General features: G+C 37.4%; 1 protein-coding gene across 3 annotated transcripts in view; it reads left to right on the top strand.

Annotated features, from left to right (window-relative positions):
- Positions 1–22,486, top strand: part of waca (WW domain containing adaptor with coiled-coil a) — a 154,095-nt gene that overhangs the window by 40,500 nt on the left and 91,109 nt on the right. For all 3 annotated transcript variants that reach the window (XM_051928973.1, XM_051928972.1, XM_028804344.2), the window contains exon 4: positions 15,798–15,901. In XM_051928973.1, the coding sequence (XP_051784933.1) occupies positions 15,798–15,901 (104 nt within the window). The remainder of the gene's footprint in view (positions 1–15,797; positions 15,902–22,486) is intronic.

The following is a 22,486-nucleotide window of genomic DNA, read 5'->3' as shown; positions in this document are numbered from 1 at the left end:
TCTGGGAATTTCATAAAAACAGCTTTTCTTACACAGTTAATTTGTCATTTTTTCCACATATTTTCCGCACACTCCCTGCTTCACCTCCTATAGCAGTGGTAATATTTATTGTAGTATTATCTCCTGCTGTGGAATTCTTACTTTCAAAGCTGTGCCATTCTAGTCACTTAAGAGTTCAGAAGCATCAAGTCCTGAAATAAGCCACCCTGGGCAGAAGCGATAATTGAAAAACTATTTCAAAATATAACTACTTTATTAAAAATTGACATTTTTTAAGAGCTGGGTATTTTATGCCGTTCGTTTGATAGAGAAGATTGACTGATGGTAATCTGTCTGTGATAAGAGGAAGAATTAAACTAAGGAAAAATGCAAAGTGTCAGGTAAAGTACTGTGAGTTGAAAAATGCTGAACTTAGCCGTTAAATATGAACTTGTGTTTTCATTGTGGCTGGAGACATCTTGTTTTGTCTTGGTAGAGTAATATTTTACTCTACTTTCCCCTTTTGTATTATTAATATGTAGCCTTTCTCAGAATGCCTCAAATCTCACTGACTTACCACTGTTTATAAGGTATTGTACCATATAACTTCTCCCCACCTTCCCTTCTACATTTATAACCTCAGGCAATTAGGTGTAGTAAAAGACAAGCAGAAGATAAGTTACACTTTAAATAATGTATTATTGATGATAATCATTAATAATATGCAAAGTACATTTGAATATTGGCAACAATACAACCTGATAAATGTTGATGTGTAGTTTCAGGTGGAACACAAACTTGTTAGTTACTTAAAATGTCTCTAGTTAAGGCATCTTTTGAGGTCAGCTTTCAGGCAGGCCACATGCCTGTCTCAGTATGGCTGGCAAGCTGTGCTCTTCGTTGTGTTGTCCTTCTCAGTTCATAATGTGTAATGGTCTTTTATCAGTTTGGTGAGAGAGGTAAAGCGAGCAAATGTATAGGTTTTCTGTCAAACCCCTATAGCCAATAGGGCATCTTGGTACTTAAAGGCTTCTGATACAAGCCAGTTCCAAACAGCCATACTTCAGACCAATGGGGGGATAGAACGCCTTCGCATCTGCCCTCCAAACCATGTGTTAAGGTAAAGCTTGGCATTAGGCAGCCTACCTTTCCTGTGGGGGTTGACTGAATGACTTCAGCAGAGAAATATTGGTCAAACCTGTTTGATGCAGTTCCCCCAACCCTGTCGTAAAATTAAAGAGACTCGGTCCTAAAAGGGGGAGAAAACATGAATGCTTCTCACTAATATAACACTGCTTTCCCTTAGTTACAAATAAAGACATAAAAAATGTTTATCAACTCCATCCATCCATCCTCTTCCGCTTATCCGAGGTCGGGTCGCGGGGGCAGCAGCTTGAGCAGAGATGCCCAGACTTCCCTCTCCCCGGCCACTTCTTCTAGCTCTTCCGGGAGAATCCCGAGGCGTTCCCAGGCCAGCCGGGAGACATAGTCCCTCCAGCGTGTCCTGGGTCTTCCCCGGGGTCTCCTCCCGGTTGGACGTGCCCGGAACACCTCACCAGGGAGGCGTCCAGGAGGCGTCCTGATCAGATGCCCGAGCCACCTCATCTGACTCCTCTCGATGCGGAGGAGCAGCAGCTCTACTCTGAGCCCCTCCCGGATGACTGAGCTTCTCACCCTATCTTTAAGGGAGAGCCCAGACATCCTGCGAAGGAAACTCATTTCGGCCGCTTGTATTCGCGATCTCGTTCTTTCGGTCACTACCCATAGCTCATGACCATAGGTGAAGGTAGGAACATAGATCGACCGGTAAATTGAGAGCTTTGCCTTATGGCTCAGCTCCTTTTTCACCACGACAGACCGATGCAGAGCCCGCATCACTGCGGACGCCGCACCGATCCGCCTGTCGATCTCATGCTCCATTCTTCCCTCACTCGTGAACAAGACCCCAAGATACTTGAACTCCTCCACTTGAGGCAGGATCTCGCTCCCAACCCTGAGAGGGCACTCCACCCTTTTCCGGCTACTTGTATGCAAAATTTCACATCACAACACGTCTCAACCTTTTTTATTTTTTTTGCTCAACATATTGAGTAGTTAGTTTACCAGTGCTTTTGATCACAGGAGAAGAGGTTTTTATAGTATTTTCAAAATGTATTAGTAAAACGTTAGAAGGATGGTAGATTAAATTATTGTGGGTGATTACTGACATATGCTGTAAACAAATCAATTTTATGTGTGTGTTCTATTTTTTGAAAATCATTTTAGAGGATTAAGGGCAACAATACAATAATAATTTTTTTTAACATATAAAATCTTATTAGCTGCCCTGGGGCTACTTGGATTTGAGTGTAAACGTATGCACACACCAAAAAATGAAGCCTGATTTGTAAAACCTGGCATAAGTACATTTCTGTGCAACCATGAAACATGCATATTTGGAGCTTATCAACCTCATACATATGCAAGCTTCACTGGCTGGTAGAACAGGCTCCCACCTCATGCCTTGGGTATTAAGAGTATCTGGCTGGGCTCTGCAACTAAGATTGGAAGGTTTTATGTGGAATTATAGCACACCCCCTATGCATTCTGGGGATCAGGGAAAGGTGCAAGGCGCCCTTGTCTGAGCAGGTAGTCTCTATTTACTGGCACACACATTGACTTAAGTGCTCTTACAATGAATAGTACAGGCCATATGAAACACTGAGGGTTTGGCCAGTTACCTTACCAACAAGCCAGTGAGTGTATATATAGCAACTTCATGTTTGTTAAACCTGATTTTCCCCCAAAATAAATTATGGTTTGACCCAGGCCATTTTGGCTACATGGATGACTTGTGCATTAATGGAATATCACTGCTCATGATTAATAAAAACCGCTTCATTCTCACTAGGTGCACCTGTTGTAATATGAGTGCATTAAATTGTTACAATTAAGTTAGGAGAACTGGACACTGCTGCAAATTGCTTTTCACATGTTGACTGAAACGTAATATTTTATGTATGTAAACTCTGAATGTATTGCTGTTTTGGTTGGTTAATGGCTTCCAGCACAGCGGGAATGAGAGAGTGAAGTTTAGCTGAGCTATTTCTGATATGTCTGACAATTCCCTGAGAAGTGACAATAGGTAGCTAATTTAAACTGACAAATAACCAAAAAATTGTCTAAAGTGCAAATACGCAGCATTAGCCCATTTCTTAAAAGTAAAGAACATATATAGTCTGTACATCGTAATAATCACTTTTATAGTGTAATATGTTTGCCACATTAATGCATATTATAATAACGGCTTGGTGATATATATTACATCTGTGTGTGGCAGCATTTCCCTTTTTCAAGGTTCTTGTCATTTCCCAGTTGCTCCAAATTATTGCATATACATGGGTCAGAGTTGCTGTAGCTGAGTGGAGTGTGACACCTTGAGTGTACAATATTCTAATTTTCTGAGATACTGAATTTTGAGTTTTCATTACCTGTAAGCCATAATTAGCAAAATGAAAAGAAATAAACACTTGTAATATATCACTCTGTGTGTAATGAATCTTTTGAATTACTGAAATAAATTAACTTTTCGATGATATTCTAATTTATTGAGATACACTTGTTATGCACATGTTCACCCATTATTTTTTTTTTTTTCTTTTAAATCCCAACATTTGCATTGGAAGTTGCATACAGACATTCCAAGCCTCTTTTTGTGCATAAAGTGCTGTATAAATGAGGCCTCAGTTCTTTATTTGAGGAGCATATGCGTTGTCATTTTTGAATCCAGTTTTTCCCTTTGACACACATTTCCTACTGTTTTGGTTTTCACACTACTTTTAATGAACACACACTCTCTTCTTAAAATTTTCCTTTGTGTATCAATGCTCAATTCATATGAACTCTCACGTTGCTCTATCAAGGTAAAAACAATTGTAAGCAGTATTGTAGAATTAAGAAAACAAATTCTGGCCTTGTGCGTTGCATTTTTTTTGGCTTGAAAAATTACATATTTATTAAATCTGATCTACTGTGAAACGTTCAAAACACTAAAAGTGCAAAGTCAGCAGTGTAGAAAGTATAATAATGATACTACTACTAATATTAATAATAATGAAAATAGTGCCAATACCATATATACTATCAATGTGTCATTTGTGTGGTATATCTTGAAGCACGGTGAAATGCACAGTCCCAACGCCACAGTCGGGACAATAGTAAAGTGATTCCTTGCAGATTTTCTTTCCAGACTGATCAGCTTTTTAACAGCACCACTGCACATGTGCAGTTGATGCAAGCATCACTTTTGGATTCATCAGAATCACTTTCAATGTCCCTGTCCTTTTCAGTTTCACTGCCTGAAAACAGATTTATTTCGACAAGAACATGTAACACGGGCTGCTGAAAACATTTTTTATGAGACCCAATTATGAGGCTAGGAGAAGATGTGTCTGCACCATTGCCTGGGTAATACTCGGGCCTGTCACACAAGACACCAATGCTTGGCACTGATGCTGTTGTTACATTTTACAGCCCGAGTAATCCTCTGGTCTAATGTTTATGCATAATGTGTCTGTACAGTTGCCCGAGTGACACTCAAGACCAATGCTTTTAGCACTATTTTTATAGTCCGAGTGATGCTTGGGTCTAATGCTAAGGAGGTTAAGGAACAAACTTTTTTTTTTTTTTTTTTTTTTTTTAGATAAAACTTTGTCTTGTTTAGCTTACCAACATTATGATATTAATTATCAAGCCCTTTTAATTCTTATGTCGAAGCAGAGGAATTTAATTACTGGCTTTGCTGCTGGCAATTGAAGTTATTTTACATTTTGTTAAGGAACCCACTTTATTTTCCTTCCCATTTGACTTCACAGTGGTGCTAGAAAACTTTGTGAAACTTCAGTGTTTTTAGTTCTGTTTATATTTAACCTACATTGTGTTCTTAATCCAAGTCATTAATAAAGAGAGCACATTAAAAAATGTAATGCACCAAGCATTCTGCTTATTCGTTAATTTATTCCTTAAAATGATACAACATGCCCTTGTTTGGGGAAAAAGGATGTGAACATGTGCTTTTAGTAGCTGGTGTGACTTTCTAGAGCAGTAGTGTCTTCAACCAAATGTGTATGGTAAATGTTTATCAGTCTGATGCATCAGCTTGGTGGCATTTTTGTCTATTTCTTTCCACAGAAATCCTTTAATTCCATTATCATAGTCTTGTCCTAACATTTCTGTAGGATAAAGGTCTGTACTTTAAAATGACTATTTTTCAAAACGCTGAATTTTTTTTCTGCTACAGCCATTCTTTGGTAAACTGATGCATTGTCTGTTATTCTTAACTTAAGAGACAAGTACGTTGATATTCTTGTATAGCATTTACTGGTACACTTCAGAATTCAGTTCTTTCAGTGGAAGCAACAAATCCTGCCCTGTGTGCAGCTGAACAAGCCCATGCCTCTGCAACCTATGAGCTTCACAGTTCAAATGAGGTTCTTATTTTGGGATGCAGTGTTTTTTCCACCCGGGTATAGGTGCTCATTGAAGCCAACAATGTCTATTTTCGACTCATCTGTCTGTTCTGCTTCATTTAGGTTGTCATTAACAAATTTTAAACTGGTAAAATGTTATACTTGACGTTGGGCAGCTTCCTCCTCGCTATCCTTCCATGCACATTGTTTTTGTTAAGTGTTTCTCTTATGGTAACTTCAGATGGAGAAATTAGCCAGTGTAATAGAGGCCTGCAGATCTTTGGTTTGTGATCTCCTGGAATGTTCAAAATTCTCTATTTGTACTCCATCTGTCTGACAGTGGATTGGTGAAATCTGGAATCTTGGGCATTGTTTTCCAACCTCATGAGCAGTAACAGCTTTCTTTCTCAGGTCATCAGAAATCTTTAATCGAGGCATGCACGTATTAACAAATCTTTGTGATGAAGGTTTCTTGGATAGGGTAGAGCCACACACATTCAAGCCTGATTGTTAACTCATTGTTTGACACTCCTGACTTTCCTCCAATAAAGCCAATTTAATGTTTGATCTTTTGAGCAATAAATTAATATAATTGTGTATTTTTTTGTGTGGTAAGTTTTTGTGATGTTCACTTAAGTTAAATGGATAAATAGAGAAGATCTGATTACATTTTAGATAATTTTTGCAGGATTTAGACACAAAACAAACATAACACAAGAATTAGATTAGTTTTGAGTTTTGTTTTAGATTTTCTTGATTTATAAGCTTTTTCAATGTAGTGTTTTACTTCTGAAATTCTATTATAACATCACATTTGACTTGTCCTTATTTTAATGCACATTTTAATAGGTGAGAGGTGGTAGGTCAAACTATTAGGTTGTGACTGGAGATTTTTGGTCTCTAAATTAGTTGAAAGCTTGTAAGCCTTTATAATTAAACTCAGTTTTACATAGTTTATCAGGAGCATAGCAACAACCCAAGAAAAGAAGGCCTGTTTATTCACCAACCACTTACAGCTTTAGCTTATGTTAGCATAGGTAAAGTAGTTATATGATAAGCTTGTACAGTTCTTTGTGGAGTATTGTGTTGTGAGTCTTGAGTACTCTGCGGTGGAGTGCACCCTGTCTTTGGCCTGTGGTCCCTTCTCTATCATGTGATGGTCTCATTCTTGACTTTCTTTAAGTATTTGGCTCTTTGCAGTGTCCTTCGCAATTTCATAGGGTAAACAAATTTTTCTGCCACAACAGTTTAGGAGAGACCTATCCTGAAACTTCCTAAAGACTTTATCATTGTGAGTCCTTTAAAAGATCAGGACGACAGCCATGGCCCCATTGTTGATGAGTTTGTTGAATGGTGTGATTGTTCTTTTTTTATAGCTAAACGTCTTAAGACCAAGGATCTGGCTGTAGAGGAGTGCTCCCCTCCTTCCACCAAAAGACTGTGAACATGGTGGAGTGCTACAAATATTTATGGAGAATCACTGATTATTGTTAACCTTGGATCTAAAATCAGAAGCATCTTACATGGTTATTCTTTTTATTTAAAAAGAAAAAAGTTTTAAAGTGGACAAAAGTCTCTTATTGAATCTGTTGTTAAATTTGCTTTTATGCTCGTTTTAAATTTTGCTTGCTTCACTTGCTGTCATTCCACTGGCATATTCCAATATGGTCAAAGCTCTGGCCCAGAAATTTTATAATTGCAGCAAATTGTAAAACTATTAGAAACTATTGTCTCTGCAAGATGAATGATAATCTATTTGCTGAAGTATTGCCAGGATCTAACTTAATATGCAGAAGGAAAATTATTTCTCCTGCACGATCGCCTTCAATTGATTTTTTTTTTTTTTTTTATGCAGTTTCACAATATGTAACCGTGTATCATTACTAGACTTTATTTGTCAACTGCTAACACACAACTAAACTACTACTGTTCTTAGTGGAGTGGATGTATACAGTGGAACCTCGAGATACGATCACCTCTGTATACGAGAAATTCAAGATATGGGGAAAGTATGAGCGAAAAATTCAGATCTAAATACGAGCATTGGCTCGCGTAACGAGAGAGAGCGGGTTGCAGGAAGCAGCAGTAGGAGAAAGTCGGTGCGAGAGAGCGAGCGATTGCAGCCTTGCGTGTAGCTGAACAGGCGAGCCAAACAGCTGAAGCAGGACGGTGTAGAGAAGGTCAGCTGCATTAAGAGTGTCTCGCCTGTTGCAGAGCCCGCATGGGAGAAGCAGGTGAGACGCTGACGCTAACAGAGAAGAAACACCGGGGATTGTCATCTGTTTTTTAAAGACTGCTTCCTGTTAACGTTTTAACGTTGTGTTAAAGGATTGTTATTCTTGTGTATTTTAAACCTCCACTTCACAACTGTTTTAAGGATTATTTATTTAAAGATTTATTGAATGCTCTACTGCACTTTGGACACTTGTTTTGATTCTTTTAATAATCAGTTATATTATTTACCAGTGTTATTTATTAAAGGTAGACTACAGTATATATTATTTATCAGTGTTATTTGTTAGGAAAATTGATTTTTATGTTAATATTTTTGGGGTGCGGAACGGATTAACTGGATTTCCATTATTTTCAACGGGGAAGTTTGTTCTAGATACGAGAAATTCGCTATAAGAGCTCAGTGCTGGAACGAATTAAACTCGTATATCGAGGTTCCACTGTATAATGTTTTTTGTTTGATGTATATGCGTTAAACTGGTTGTATTGACACGAGAGTGGTGTTGTAGTCTCGTAACGAAGATGAAAAAATTGATGTATACTATATGATGTACGATTTTTAAGAAAAATGAGTGTTACATGAAAACCTCACATGAAAACGTTGCATGATTTTGATCTATATTGTGTGTGTATGTGTTTTTCTTTTTCTATTTGTTTTTATATTGGCAGTCTCTGTTCCTTTAACATCACTTCTAGGCAACATTCCTTAAACTGTGCAATTTTCTGTAGTGTTTTAAATTTTATACCCATCATTATTGTTCCCAATGGTTTAGACATGCATCCTACTACTACCATAAGTTGTTTTTTTTTTGTTTTTTTGTTTTGGAGCTTCACTTTTCCCCCTCCCCAGACAAACAGTTTAGCTTGCACAGCAAACCAACCAGCTTCTTCTCTTTACTACAGCTCTCTGTAGTGATACACCTGGTTTTCAACCTTTTTGATTTCTAGACCGATTATAGTTTGAGAAATTCCTTGTGGATCTTTACAGATTTTTGACCAGCTTCATTTACTAACATTGGATTGATGACAGGAAAGTTTGGAACCACATACAAGGCATTATCTCTTCCTAACGTAATCATACTATCTACCTGGGTATATAGTAGGGAAATTTTTTATCCCCCCCCCCCCATCATAAATTATCAACTAGCTTTAAATCTGAGCAGTTTGATTGTCATGTAACTGAGTTGATATTCCTTTCCTGAATTAAAGCTTTAGGATTATTAATTACCAAACCTATTTTCCATCGGTGTAATGTGAAAAGTGTTCAAAATTCCAATGTACACCTGTGCATTGACTGTTGAGATAATGATTGCCATCTCCTTTGGTCCTTTCCCAGACACACAACCTCATATCATAAATGATTGGGGAAATTTGCTTGTTTTTTTTCAGTCAGTCCTCTTCGGTTGTTTTACTAGAATGGCACTGGAGAAAACCTCCAGCATCATCACCTTGGCCAATGCATATTCACGATTCATCACTGGATGTCAGTTTCATCAAATTATCCACCATCCATTATTGCTCCTCTTTAGCCCATTGTAAACTTGTTTTCTTCTTTTTAAGTGTTAGTTTTTGCTTGGCTTTTCTATATGAAAATCTCATTTCATGCAGTCAATTTCAGACAATTCTGTGTTTCTACTCATTTGTTTTGCATTTTATATTTTTAAGGCACATTGCTTTCAGTTTTCTATCCTGATGAGTTGTCCTCCTTTTCATTTTGTTTATACCTACACCAAATTTTAGACACAACTGACAGGGAACAACCAACATCTGTTCTTGACACTCCATGTTGGATTTCCTTTTTGAAAGAGTATTTTAATCTTGAGTTTTTTTTCTGATCCTAGCCCAATTGAGCATGCATTTCACTTGTTGAAGACTAAACTTCAGACAGAAAAGCCCATAAACAAACAGCAATTGAAAGCCTCTGCAGTAAAGGCCTGGCAGAGCATTAAAAAGGAGGAAACCCAGCATCTGGTGATGTCCAGGAGTTCAAGACTTCAGGCTGTCATTGCCAGCAAAGGGTTTTCAACCAAGTATTAGAAATGAACATTTTATTTCCAGTTATTTAATTTGTCCAATTACTTTTGAGCCCCTGAAATGAAGGGATTGTGTTAAAAAAAATGCTTTAGTTGCTTGACATTTTAATGCAATCGTTTTGTTCACCCCACTGAATTAAAGCTGAAAGTCTGCACTTCAACTGCATCTCAGTTGCTTCATTTAAAATTCATTGTGGTAATGTACAAAACCAAAATTAGAAAAAAGTTGTATCTGTCCAAATATTTATGGACCTATCTGTATGTAGCACATTAAATGGTTTGTGTCAAGTGTTCCCTGAGCCATGTTAATTGCTACGTGCTTCTTAAACTGACTTCCTCTTGCACTAAGAGGAGGCGCAGGTAGCACACAGAATACATTCACTTCATGATATTCCTGCTTCCTGAAAATTTAGAATAAGATAAATACTTGATATTTTTATGATGAAATGCATTAAAGCATGCATTAATCATGTGGGGGCACGGTGGTGTTGAGGGTGCACTGCTGCATCGCCGCAAGGGGGTCCCTGGTGTTTCCTGCCTTGAATTTGCATGTATTTCTGGGGGGTTTACTTTGTGTGCTTCAGTTTTTTTCAAAAGTCATGTAGGATGTGGGGTTTTGTAAGGCTAGATTAACCCTGCTAGTGTATGTATTGCTCATATTCACCCTGCGATGTGCTGACGCCACATTCAGGATTTGCTCCTGCTTCGCACACATTGCTTGTTAGGATGGGCGCAACCCTGAATGGATGGCATAATTGAACATTTATAACAAAGAATTTTTTTTTTTTTTTTAAAGTTCTGAACACTTCGTGGTCTAAGTTTATAACTAGGTTTAATTTCACGAAGACATTTATCGCATGGTGATTGGTTATGTGGCGAAAGAAAAAAGAAAGATAGGAACTGGGGTTTTGGTACATCAGACAGACAGCACGCATGCAATAAATAAAGCCCGCTCAGAAGAACATCCATTGAAGTCTGTGTTTGTGTCTCCGACCACCAGATCACAAACCCAACATTTACACAATATTTATGTTAAACTTGTGTGATACCCATTCATACATCCATTTTTTTGGAGCCTCGTCACACCTGCCATAAAGTTCTCTACATTGAACGTACACCTGGGGACCCCTTACTGCGAGGGAGCAGCACTACTGTGCATGTTTAATACCTGCTTTAATGCATTTCATCATGAAAATTTATCTTAGAGCATTCTACATTTTCAGGGAGCAGGAATATCATGAAGTGAATGTATTCTGTGCGGCGATCGCTGCCAGCGCCGCCTCTAGTGCAGAGGAAGTCAGTTTAAGAAGCGCATAGCGATTAACAACTGGGTCGGGGAACACTTAACACAAAGCATTTAATGTGCTACATTAACTTATGATGGGGTTTGAGAAAATCTAGTAAATTAAACATTGATTTTAGGATGAAGTTTAGTTTACGACATTCTACTTTAATGACAAAATATACTATGAGAATAAAGTGGAAATGTCGACTTTAATCTTGACATAGTGTTTTTTTTTTTTCTTCTTCTTCTTCACTGTGTCTGTATTTTTTTTTTTTTCCTTCACCGTGGCCCTAATACACTTCCGTAGGGCTGTACCACAAATAGCATTATAAATGCAAGTTGCAGTTTTATTATTTATTTATATAGCTTAACTTGAAGCAAGGTCCATATTAATGCAGTTTGCCTTAATGATGGTTCAGTTGGTAAATATGTCATCACCAAGTTGCACTTGTTTTATTTTATTTTAATTAGGTGAATACTGTGTAATGCACCTGGGCTTTGAAGTCTTGGAAGTAATAGTATTATTACTGGAAGTTGCACTATTATTTATTGTATTTTTATTATTTATTATACAGTTTAATGATGGCAAAGTTGTTTAAAAAGTCACTTTAACATGTCAGTGGACAGAGATTGTTAACATTTAATAAAGTGTAGTTGGTTTACAAAAATATTTACTATTCCGTTTCTAAGACATGTTCAGTGCAATACAACTTCTGACAAGCACCTTTGGATATTTTACTAAGTCTAAATACCTCTTTGGATGATTGAAAATATGTTGTCAATTTTAGTTTAAGTTGTTTGCAAACTTTGTTCAATAAAAAGGCTCTATATTTTTACTGCATCTGTCATGCAATGTAATTCCTTCTCTTCATTAGTGCCACCCCCTTGAAAAGTATCACTTTATGGATCCATGCAAACCTGTATTAATACTTGTGTGCACATTACATTTTTTTTTGTACAATGTACAATTCTCACGACGGTGGAATAGGTTATTCTTAGTCAGTAATTGCAGTGGAAAATGTGGTTAACATCCACTCATGCATGGGGGGAAAAAATACTGTCCAATACCGTGAAACCGGTACAATTTTGAAAAATACCGTGATATAGAATTTTTTGGTCACACCTCCCAGCACTACCCCTGATAATGAAGCAAGAGATGTTTAGAAAATAACTGGAAGAACCCACCAGAAGACTGTGTTTAGAAATGAGAAAATCTGAGAAAGGCATGCTTTAATATGTCCTACACTTAAATATGGTGTCTGTAGTAGATAACACCATTTAAGCAATACCTTTCTTAATCTGTAATGCCTATAGTTCACTTTATAGTCACTGTGTCTTAACTGTTTTGATGATCAACAAGTAGATTAGCACCTTTTTCCATTTAAGATGAACTTGGCTCCAGACTTCCAATATTATATTTTAACTTCCTAAATTTTAGAACAGAACTTGGAATTTATTTACTTCACTGCTTGGCTCATCTATATTCTTTGCTGTCTTTCCATCTGTTTATATGTTGCTGACTTGAGGTCTTTAATATTGATTGTGTGTTTAAACCAGGTAAAATGCACAATAACTCTGAACTGACACTGAATACAGCTCTGAGAACTATTAATATACCCTTAGCTTCTCTTCTTTGAAGAAATCCGTTCTTTAGTAATGTCTATACACACAACACAATGAAAGACTAAGAATCTGATGAAAGGCATCTTGTACTCTTAGTAATTGTCTTTGCTTTGTAGAAACCCTTGAAATGTTAGTGTTATCAGTTGCTGTTTTGAAAACTAAGTCAATGCTGTATTGTTGTTTCTAACTTGAATCATCATTTTTATAATATAACCTGAATGTACACTTGATTGTTTTTGTAACTGTTGTAACAATTGTCTTAATGTCCAACAACAAAAATAGTATATTTTTTAATACAGTATATTTGTTATTTCCAATTCTTTGTTTTACTTAATCTTTGCTATTCTTAATTTTTCAGCTCCTTTTTCTCCTCATTGACCATTCTCTTAAATTTTGAACACTACTTTGGAGATGTATTTCACATCTTTACCAATTGTGTAATTTTTCTATTTCTTTCAGCTCTTTCTCTTGTGCTTATTATAAATGCGTTTAATTTTGTATGGAATGTATTTTAGTAATTCATTATAGCCTTACTCATTCACTGTAGGATTTCCTTATAAATTCTTATTTTGGGAAGAAATTATTTCTTGTATGTAAAGTCGTTCCTCACTTGTCATCTGTCTGTACATCAACATGTCATCCCTCTTTAAAGCTTTGTTGGTTTTATTTCAAACAATGCGAAGTATAAAAATGAAAAGAATACCACACTGTGGTGCTTGCTTTGGCCTCTTGACAGGTGTTTTTGCAATGGAATCTTTTGAGCTGGCTTTCCCCACTTCATAAGTACTGTACCAAATCACTTCTCCCACGCACAAGTCTTACTTACTTTTCCAAGAGGTTTAGGTACTTGATGCATTCATTGCTGATAGCAGCCAATACAAAATCCGTGTTTTTCTTGACTGAAATTATAAACTGTCAGAGTTAACATTTAATATTTCTCAGTGGTAGCAAGTTTTTTTTTCTCCTGTGTACTACTCATTTTCTGACAGCCACTCCAGGCCTCCAGTCAAAATCAAAATTGCATTAGTCATACTGCAGACCATTGAATTTGCTTCTTATTGTCAGTCAGGAGAATATTCTGTTAGCCCTTCTTGATATTGGCTAGGCAGTATTGCAGTTCTCTAATGACCATCTTTGTTTTGGTCTGAGACAAAATGCTTTTGTGTCCTCTTGACGGTCAATAAGTCAGTGTTTAATTTTAAGTGCTAAATGATACTTTTAATTTTATGTGGTGATGTAGGTATTACTGTACATGATTTATTATGAAGATTAATTTGCCTCTTTGCTTTTTTAATTTCTTTCCACCCTTTCTGTATTGACTGTTTCTTGCCTGTTTAAGTTAAATATTAAATCGCATGAATTCCTAGGCAATTTTTTCATTTTGATAATGTTTAAAATTGCACAACGACTTCCTTTTTCATTTTGATCATTTTTTTAAATTTCACAATGATGTCCTAATATCACAAATGTCTATGAAGTATAATTCAACTTGTTGGTATGTCTAAAATAAAATGAAAAGCATTTGGTGCTAGTCCTGCAGTTACAGAAACGGTGTATAGTAGATTAAAAAAAAAAACAGCAGCCACTAAATATTTCATAGAACACTAATTTAAAATGACCTGTGCTATCACAGTTGGTTAGTGCTGCAAATCTGTTGATCTAATTTTGATCATAATCTTTGAGCACCCTTCATGTTCTGTTTTCCTGTAGCTTCTCCTCGGCCATTTTGGTTTTCTTTCTTTAAAGTCAAGAGATGCTTAGGTTAGATTAATTGGCTCCAAATTGAACCTAGTGTGAGTGAGCCTTTGTGTGCACAGCCTGGGATGGACTGATGCCCTTGTCTATGATTTTTTTCTGGCCTTGCAGTCAGTGCTGCAGGTGTAGCATGAATGGGATCAAGCGGATTTTGAAGTATATGTTTAAAACACAAGTAAACAAAACTTTCATTGATGTATCCAGGACAAAGTATAAATTAATTTGATTTAAATATAAAACATAAGTAGCAGAACTTGCAAATATACATTATATCAATCTTGAAACATTAAGACAGTCAAAGTTTAGTTCAGACTAAATGTGAGTGGTTGCTTACATATTGCCATGTCAAAAAATGACATTTAAAAAAAAAAAAATTTAATAAAGTACAAACAGGTCTTGGGTTATGACAATTCTGCAGCACCTAAAAGTTCAATATTGTGTGTGTTTTACTGCATATCTTTTCATTTTACAACTCTTGTATTTTTGTTTAAACAAGCGATCAAACTAGTTTTGATGTGGATGAATATGTAGCAGTTAGTGATAACAGTGAGGAGTTGTGCTGCATGGCGCAGACTTAGACAGCTTTTTCAGTCATTTTGTTGATTCATGTGCATGTGTTCCTGAATGTAACTGGTAGCATTTGTAGCTATGCAGAAATGTCACTGACAAAGTAAGCAGCTCACTAAACATGTAGCTATTTAGCTGAGCGATACACACTGCTATCTTGTAGTTCTCAGTGTCTTAAGTATACATAGCGAAGATTATAGTTGCCAGGGTGGGGGTTTGTTGTTAGGCCCCTACTGAAGGATCAGTTGCCAGTTAGTGGTGAGTTTTCATTCTGTCAATAATGCCTTTTCAATCTCTGTTAGGTATTATATTTTAAACACATCGTCTATATTTTATACATACTGGTGGTTTAATTTTAGTTTTATTCATTTTTTGTTTAAAAGTACTAGTAATAACTGCTTCACTATCATTGTAACAGTATATTTGAAACATTTTTTTTGTAAAATAATTAATAAAGCATGCCTTTTTTGTTATTTCCATTAATAGTTATGTTTAGTGCCCAAATATCGTTGTGTTGCGTTTTCAAGTATTTATGTCAGTAATTTTTTTCTGCGAGTACTCAAGGTTTATTCCCACCACTGAAAGACATGTATTAGTTGATTCCAGATCAGTCCTGTGTGCCCATGCTTGGTTCTTGCCTTACTCTAAGGGGTATGGGAGGAATCAAGTTTACTATCCTCTTTTTCATTTTAGAAATACTGCTGTAGTTAATCGCATTGACCTTTTGTATTTGTAAAAAATTGCATTTTACTGAAAATCCCTTAACACATACATTGTGAAAAGTTTTATTCTGTTTTAGATATAATTTCTACCTGCTTATATACTAAATGTGCTTTATTCTCTGATTTTTATTTATTTATTTTTTATTTTTTTCAGGGACCAGTTATTCTCCACAAGAAAATTCACACAATCACAGTACTCTTCATAGCTCAAATTCACATTCTTCTAATCCAGGCAGTAATCCAAGCAAAACAGAAGCAGTAAGTATATTGAAATTATTTTTAATATATATGGCAAATATCTGTATCTTCCAAGGCTGTTGTGACACCATGTATGTGTGTGTGTGTGTGTATGTATATATATATTTTTTTTAAGGCAATTTGTCCTGGTTTTCATTGCTCTGTATCTCTTGCCCGATGGCAAAATTGGAAGAGGCAATGACTGGGATGTGATGAATCCTGTGAAATTTTTATTGCATTTTTGCGGCATCGGGAGGTGTAGGTTTGTTCCAGAGTGGGGAGGGTACAGCCAATTGTTCTCTCCGCTGTCTTGACGACCCTGTAGAGCGCTTTCCTTTCTGAGGAAGTGCAGCTGCCGTACCACACACATTGTCCGTACGTGAGCACACTCTTGATGGAACAGTGATAAAAGGCGCAAGGAGCAGATTTTTGGGGAGATGGTTCTTTCTGAGGATTCTCAGAAAATACAGTCTCTGCTGCACCTTCTTCAGCAACTCCTTGGTGTTGGCACTCCAGGTCAGGGCATCCTCCAGCTCAATACCCAGAAACCTCAACACTGGGATCCTCTCCACACAGGTCCCGCCAATGATGAGTGGTTGGATGTCAGTTTTGTTTTTTCTAAAGTCAATAACGAGCTCCTTCATTTTTGTGGTGTCGAGGAGCAGATTATTGACTCTGCACCACTCTGACAGTCGCTCCACCTCGTCCCTGTATGCCAGCTCACCCTCCTTGTCCGAGATGAGTCCGACCACCATTGTGTCATCCGCGAACTTTATGATCTTGTTGCTATGGTGAGTGGGGACAAAGTCATGTGTAGAGGGTGTAGAGGAGTTGGCAAAGCACACAACCCTGCGGCGTCCCGGTGTTGAGGCTGAGAGCAGTGGAGGTGTGGGGACACAGTCTCACCCTCTCGGAGCGTCCAGACAGGAAGTTCAGTATCCAACTGCACATGAGTGATGGAAGTTCCAGATCTGCCAGTTTGGACACCAGTCGTTGTGGGAGGATAAGTGTTAAACACCGAGCTGAAGTCCACAAAGAGCAGTCTGGCATAACTCCCCTGCAGCTCTGGGTGGGTCAGGGCAGCATGAAGGGCTGTGGCCACAGCGTCCTCTGTGGATCTCTTTGCTTTGTAAGCAAATTGAAATGGGTCCAGGTCTGCTGGCAGGCAGGTGATGATATGACTCCGCATCAGTTTCTTAAAGCACTTCATGATTACAGATGTGAGTGCCACTGGGCGGAAATCATTCAGATTGTTCGTGATGGATTTTTTCGGCAGCGGAACAATGATTGAGGACTTGAGGCAGGATGGGACAGTGGCCTGGGATAGGGACTGGTTGAAAATCCTAGTGAAGATTCTGGCCAGTTGATCCGCACAGTCTTTCAGCACCCGTCCAGCCACACCGTCTGGTCCTGCAGCCTTCCTCGGATTCACCTTCTCATCACCCGCCTCACCTCACACTCTTCCACCATGAGTATGTTTCTGTTGTGAACAGGCGGCTGTGATGGAGCTGCTGTTGGTGTTGCCTCAAAGCAGGCAAAGAAGATGTTCAGCTCCTCTGCTAGAGAAGCGTCTCCCTCAGCGGCTGAGGAGTTGCTGGATTTGTAGCCGGTGATGTTCTGGACACCCTGCCACACCTGCCTGGTGGTGTTGCTCCTCAGATGGTCCTCTATCCTCCTCCTGTACGCTGCCTTGGCCTCTCGGGCGCCTCTCTTCAGGTTTGCTCTGGCTACACTGTAAAGAGCCCCATCCCCAGACCTGAAAGAAGTATTCCTGGCTTTCAGCAGAGTCTGGACATCCCTCGTTATCCAGGGCTTCCTGTTAGGATAAATCCTTATGTGTCTGTCCCTGGTGATGTTGTCTGTGCAGAACCTGATGTAATTCAGGACTGCCGTAGTGTGGTTCTCCAAGTCTTAGTGATTGAAAACCTCCCAATCGGTTCTCTGGAAGCAGTCCTGCAACTGTTGGGATGCCTCCTTGGACCATATGGTAACAGTCCTGTTCATAGTGGGAGTTTGTTTCCTGAGGGGGGGTATATGAAGGGAACAGAAGCAAGGACGTGTAATCAGACTGGCCAAGGTGTGCTAGGGGTTTTAGCCCTATAGGCCTGTCTGATGTTTGTGTATAGCTTGTCCAGTGTTTCTGCTCCCCTGGTTGCACACTTTATGTGTTGGTGGAATTTGGGGAGAACTGTTTTCAGATCTGCATGATTAAAGTCCCCAGAAATTATGTTAACAGCCTCAGGATACTTGCTCTGTTTACTGCTGATTGTGTCATGCAAAAGCCCCAGAGCCGAGTTAGCATTAGCATCTGGTGCTATATACGCAGCAGTTAGCAGTATGGCGTTGACTTCACGGGGGAGGTATATGGGTCTGCATTTAATTGTCATAAACTCCACGTCTGGAGAGCATAGTCTGGTGACTGTGGTGGAATTTATGCACCAGCTATTGTTCACATAAATGCACAGCCCCCCTCCTCTTTTCTTACCGGAACACTCTGTCCTGTCTTACCGGTGTGCTATGTAGCCTGCTATCTCGATTGCCGTGTCCGGTATGAGTAGATAATAATAATAATAATTCATTACATAAGCCACGTCTCCGTGATCAGCAGGCTGCAGCAGTCCCTGATGATCTTTTCCGTTGCAATCCGCAGCTTCCACTCATCCAGTTTGTTTGCCAGCGACCTCACATTTTGAGGAGAAAATGCTTGGAAGAGGTGGTTTGTGTGGCTGCTTCCTTAGCCTTGCTAAAACGCTGCCTCTGCACCCCCTCTTTTGTTTAAGTTCTTTGCGCCACCGCCGGTACCTCGAAGCTGGGATTGTACTCCATGGAGAGCCCGGTGTTCATGCGATGTTGTCCGGAATGTTGTGGACGCGGAGAAAAACTCAGATGTCGAGCAACTCTCGCTCTGTAAGCCGATTAGATAAAATATCTTTCCGGCTATACGTGTATTTATCCAGGCAGGGTAGAAAAACCAAACCCTGAGTCGGAGAGCACACAACTGCAGCGTCTAAGCATTCTGCCATATTCAGTCCTCTATTTTGGGGAGTTATTGAACTGTTTCTTGTTGATAGTTTTTTCTTTCTGTTAATAAGCAAAATAAAGTCCTTAGTTATTGTTTTATATTCATTGGGTTCCAGTTGAAGGTATGATGTTATTGCTCAGTATTTTAAATTTTCACAGTTGGTTTTGTTGTTGACCTGTAATATCCCATTGGCTGTTGCTAACATGGCTGTTAGATGGATAAGAATTTTTGCGAACTTGAGACATTCTGATGATTAAGCAAATTTTTAATTTCAGTGGTTCCCAAGCAGGGCTAATTTTGTGAAAGTAACCCAGTTAGGAAGGTGCCTCCTGACATAGCTCACAAGTATAGTGTTCCAGATGTTTGTTGGGTTATTTATTTTGAGAGGGATATTTGTGATGTATGATTCTGAATTGAGATCAACAGTAGTTTTCACAAATACAGGATAAGTGTATTTTATCTAGTGCGGATTTTCATTGATTGCCTACAAATCTCTTTGAAAGGTCCTGTTTTCATTGATTTCTCACATTAAGTAGGTGTGCACTGTTTTGGAAACATTAGTTTGATGCTACCTTTATTATGGCCAAGAGGTTTTAATTAACTGAGGATCATTTGGAAAAATGGAAAGCAAGGCCTGATTTTTTTAATGTAGCAGACAAGGAGTTATTCAGGTGTCTCCTGCACTGGAACCATATTTTAAAGTGAAATCAAGTTAGTGTATCTAGTTTTTTGAAGAAGGATATGTTAATATATGGAATGTACAAAATAAATGAGGGAAGGAATTAATTTAAAAATTTCCCCAGCGATTTGTGGAGTGATGGCATGACTAGTTAATAAGGACTTGTTTAACACTTGATATGAGTTTGTCAAAGTTAAATTTGAATAGGTCTTTAAATTATTGTGTAATTAAGATTCATAGGTATGCCAAAAAATTATGCTGATGTACAAGGCTGTTCAAAGGAATATCCTTTTATTCAAAATTAATGTACAGCTCCTGGATTTTTGTAGAATTCTTTATAGAATTCCAGTGCATTTCAAGTTAGATTCAAGTTGAGGTTTATTGTCATGTACAAGTACAATGATTCTTCCTTGCTTGTCTGTAGACTTGTGACAGTGGTATAATGTAAAGAAGGAATACAATAAATTCATGCCAGGTATATATGTCTATATGAACTGTATACATCTGTATACATCATTGTGAAATAAAGTTATCTATCTCTCTATCTCTGTCTATCATATAGTGCCTTTCATATCTATCTATCTATCTAGTCCCTGAAATTAGTGGTGTGAGTACTAATTGAATAAGGATCTGCACCATATCCTCTGCTTTAAAAATGAGAGGGTTGGCAATAAAATCTAATAAACACATCCCTATGTGCCATTATGCTCTACAAAAAATGAGCTTTATATTGTTTACATGAACTGAAAGCTTCGGGTTGGTTTATTCCATGAATATGTTTTGGACTTGGACCTAAATGTGTGTAATGTAGTGAATAAGAAACCCTCCTGTATGTAGGAAGAGAAGCTTTATAAGTTTAAATGTATATATTTGGTCGAAGATTTGATTGCCTGCCTTTAACAAATCCAGCTTGATCTTGTAAAATAAGGACACTTTTTTCTGTTTGCTTTAATTTGGACAGAAGAGAGTGGTGGAGACAATTGGGCATCCCGACATCAGAGGCAGAGCAGGAATCAACCCAGGAGGAGATGCCCAGCACATTAAAGAGTACACTCCCATATGCATTCATGTTGTACATCTATAGTTTATTTGAAATTAACAGTCTTAATGGAGAACATGTAATTTGAACTGAGTTGGTTGATACCTGGTGTTATCTGTATTACGTTAGCTTTTATACTGTATTTAGATTTAGCAGCATCTAAGATTTCATGGAGTATTTATCTGGTTCATTTCTGGTATTTGTGATTCTTTAAAACATTTTTTTTTAGATTATAATTTTCATTGTACTCTGAGTAAAGCATCTTAATCCTTAAACATATTGCATATCTCCCAATTTACTAAAGTCAAAAAAGAAAATTGTCTTGATTATGGGTAAAGAAAACCACCATGTATCTTGACATTATGTATATTTGTAATGTCTAATTGATTTAGATTTTCATAATTAGGATTAAAAATAAATTTGCCAGCAGTTTTAAGATCTGATAACGCATTCAACAATGCAGTAATGAAAGCTCGTAGAAAATAGGGATCCTCTGGTCAGGTTTTTTTAGGGTTAATACTGACCACCTATTTCAGAATCGGAAATTTTATTAACATGATGATTTTTTTTTTTTTCTCCTCTTCCTTAATCCTTTTTAAAATATCTTGCTCTTGCATAACCAGACATGTTGAAGAATTATGCTCTATATTAAACTATTAAATTTGTATTTTTAATATTAAACTGCAGATCACATGTTTTACCTGTTCATTTTTGTATTAACAAAATAATTTTTAGGCTTATTGTTTCAGTAACAATATAACAATAAAATGTACTTAAATACCTACTTTTTAAGCTAACATGTATGTACACAGAATATTTATTCACAATAGCCACTTTACTGTGTTTTACCACATACTGTTTGTGGGTTTATTAACTTCTTATTCTGATTTCTATATGGCACTTAGGAAGTTTTCAAGTGGGCTGTGAGCGTACTTGATGTTGAGAACTTTTTTTAGCTGCTACATTGTTGAAGTTGTGTGATTTGCTCCACTATTAAAGAAGCGTTACAAGCACTGGTGTTTTTATGCACACACCTAAGATCATTACAGTATACTTTTATAACACATTTGATCACGGCCATCTCTGAAATATTCAAAAACGAGCATAGCCAAGTTTTAGGGATGTGTATCTGCTCGGTTAAATGAATAAAGCCACTAAATGTGTTCATATTCTCATACTGCTGGCAGCAGACATGTATTTAATGAACATTTATTTCTGTAATATTTAAAAGCACCTTTGTGTTAAGTGAATTATGATCCATAGCACACTAAATGTAACTATATGTACAGACGTTACATTTCAGTGTGGTACTGCAAGCTTCTTGCATTTTATTTAAACATCCCACACATTTATTTTTAAAGCAGTAGAATCCCACTGCTCGCTTTGAAGACAAATTTAATTCTTACTGTTATTTCCAGTTTAATCTGTAGTACAATTTCAGAAATATAAATTTATATTCTGTGCCTGTTTTGAGAGTGTAGTTTTGGGACCAATCAGTTGAGTGGTAGCTTTTAACTTTTGTCATCTAGAAATGAGAGAAATGGATTGTTAGGCAATTTAAAAAAAAAAAAAAAAAAAAAAAAAGTCTTAACACTCATCATGTTTCAAATCAAGTTGTTCCTCTACCTGTACCCTGCGTACAGTGGTAATGAAGTTAGCTTCTCTATGCATTATGTTAATTCTGAAATAGTGTACTGCCTTTGAAATGGGGTGGACACTTTGCTAAAGATCTTGCTATAAACTGGAAGAATGGGGCAGACAGGTCATATAATTTTTTCTAACGCATTAGTGGTTTCTTTGTCTTATACGAGCTTACAGTTAGTTTGTCATCTGAAAATTATCTGGTAATCTAGATTTGTAATGTGT

Source organism: Erpetoichthys calabaricus, chromosome 6, assembly GCF_900747795.2.
Source record: "Erpetoichthys calabaricus chromosome 6, fErpCal1.3, whole genome shotgun sequence".
Taxonomy (NCBI): domain Eukaryota; kingdom Metazoa; phylum Chordata; class Cladistia; order Polypteriformes; family Polypteridae; genus Erpetoichthys; species Erpetoichthys calabaricus.
Note: the sequence above shows the minus strand (reverse complement) of the source record. Positions and strands in the feature narration are given on the sequence as shown.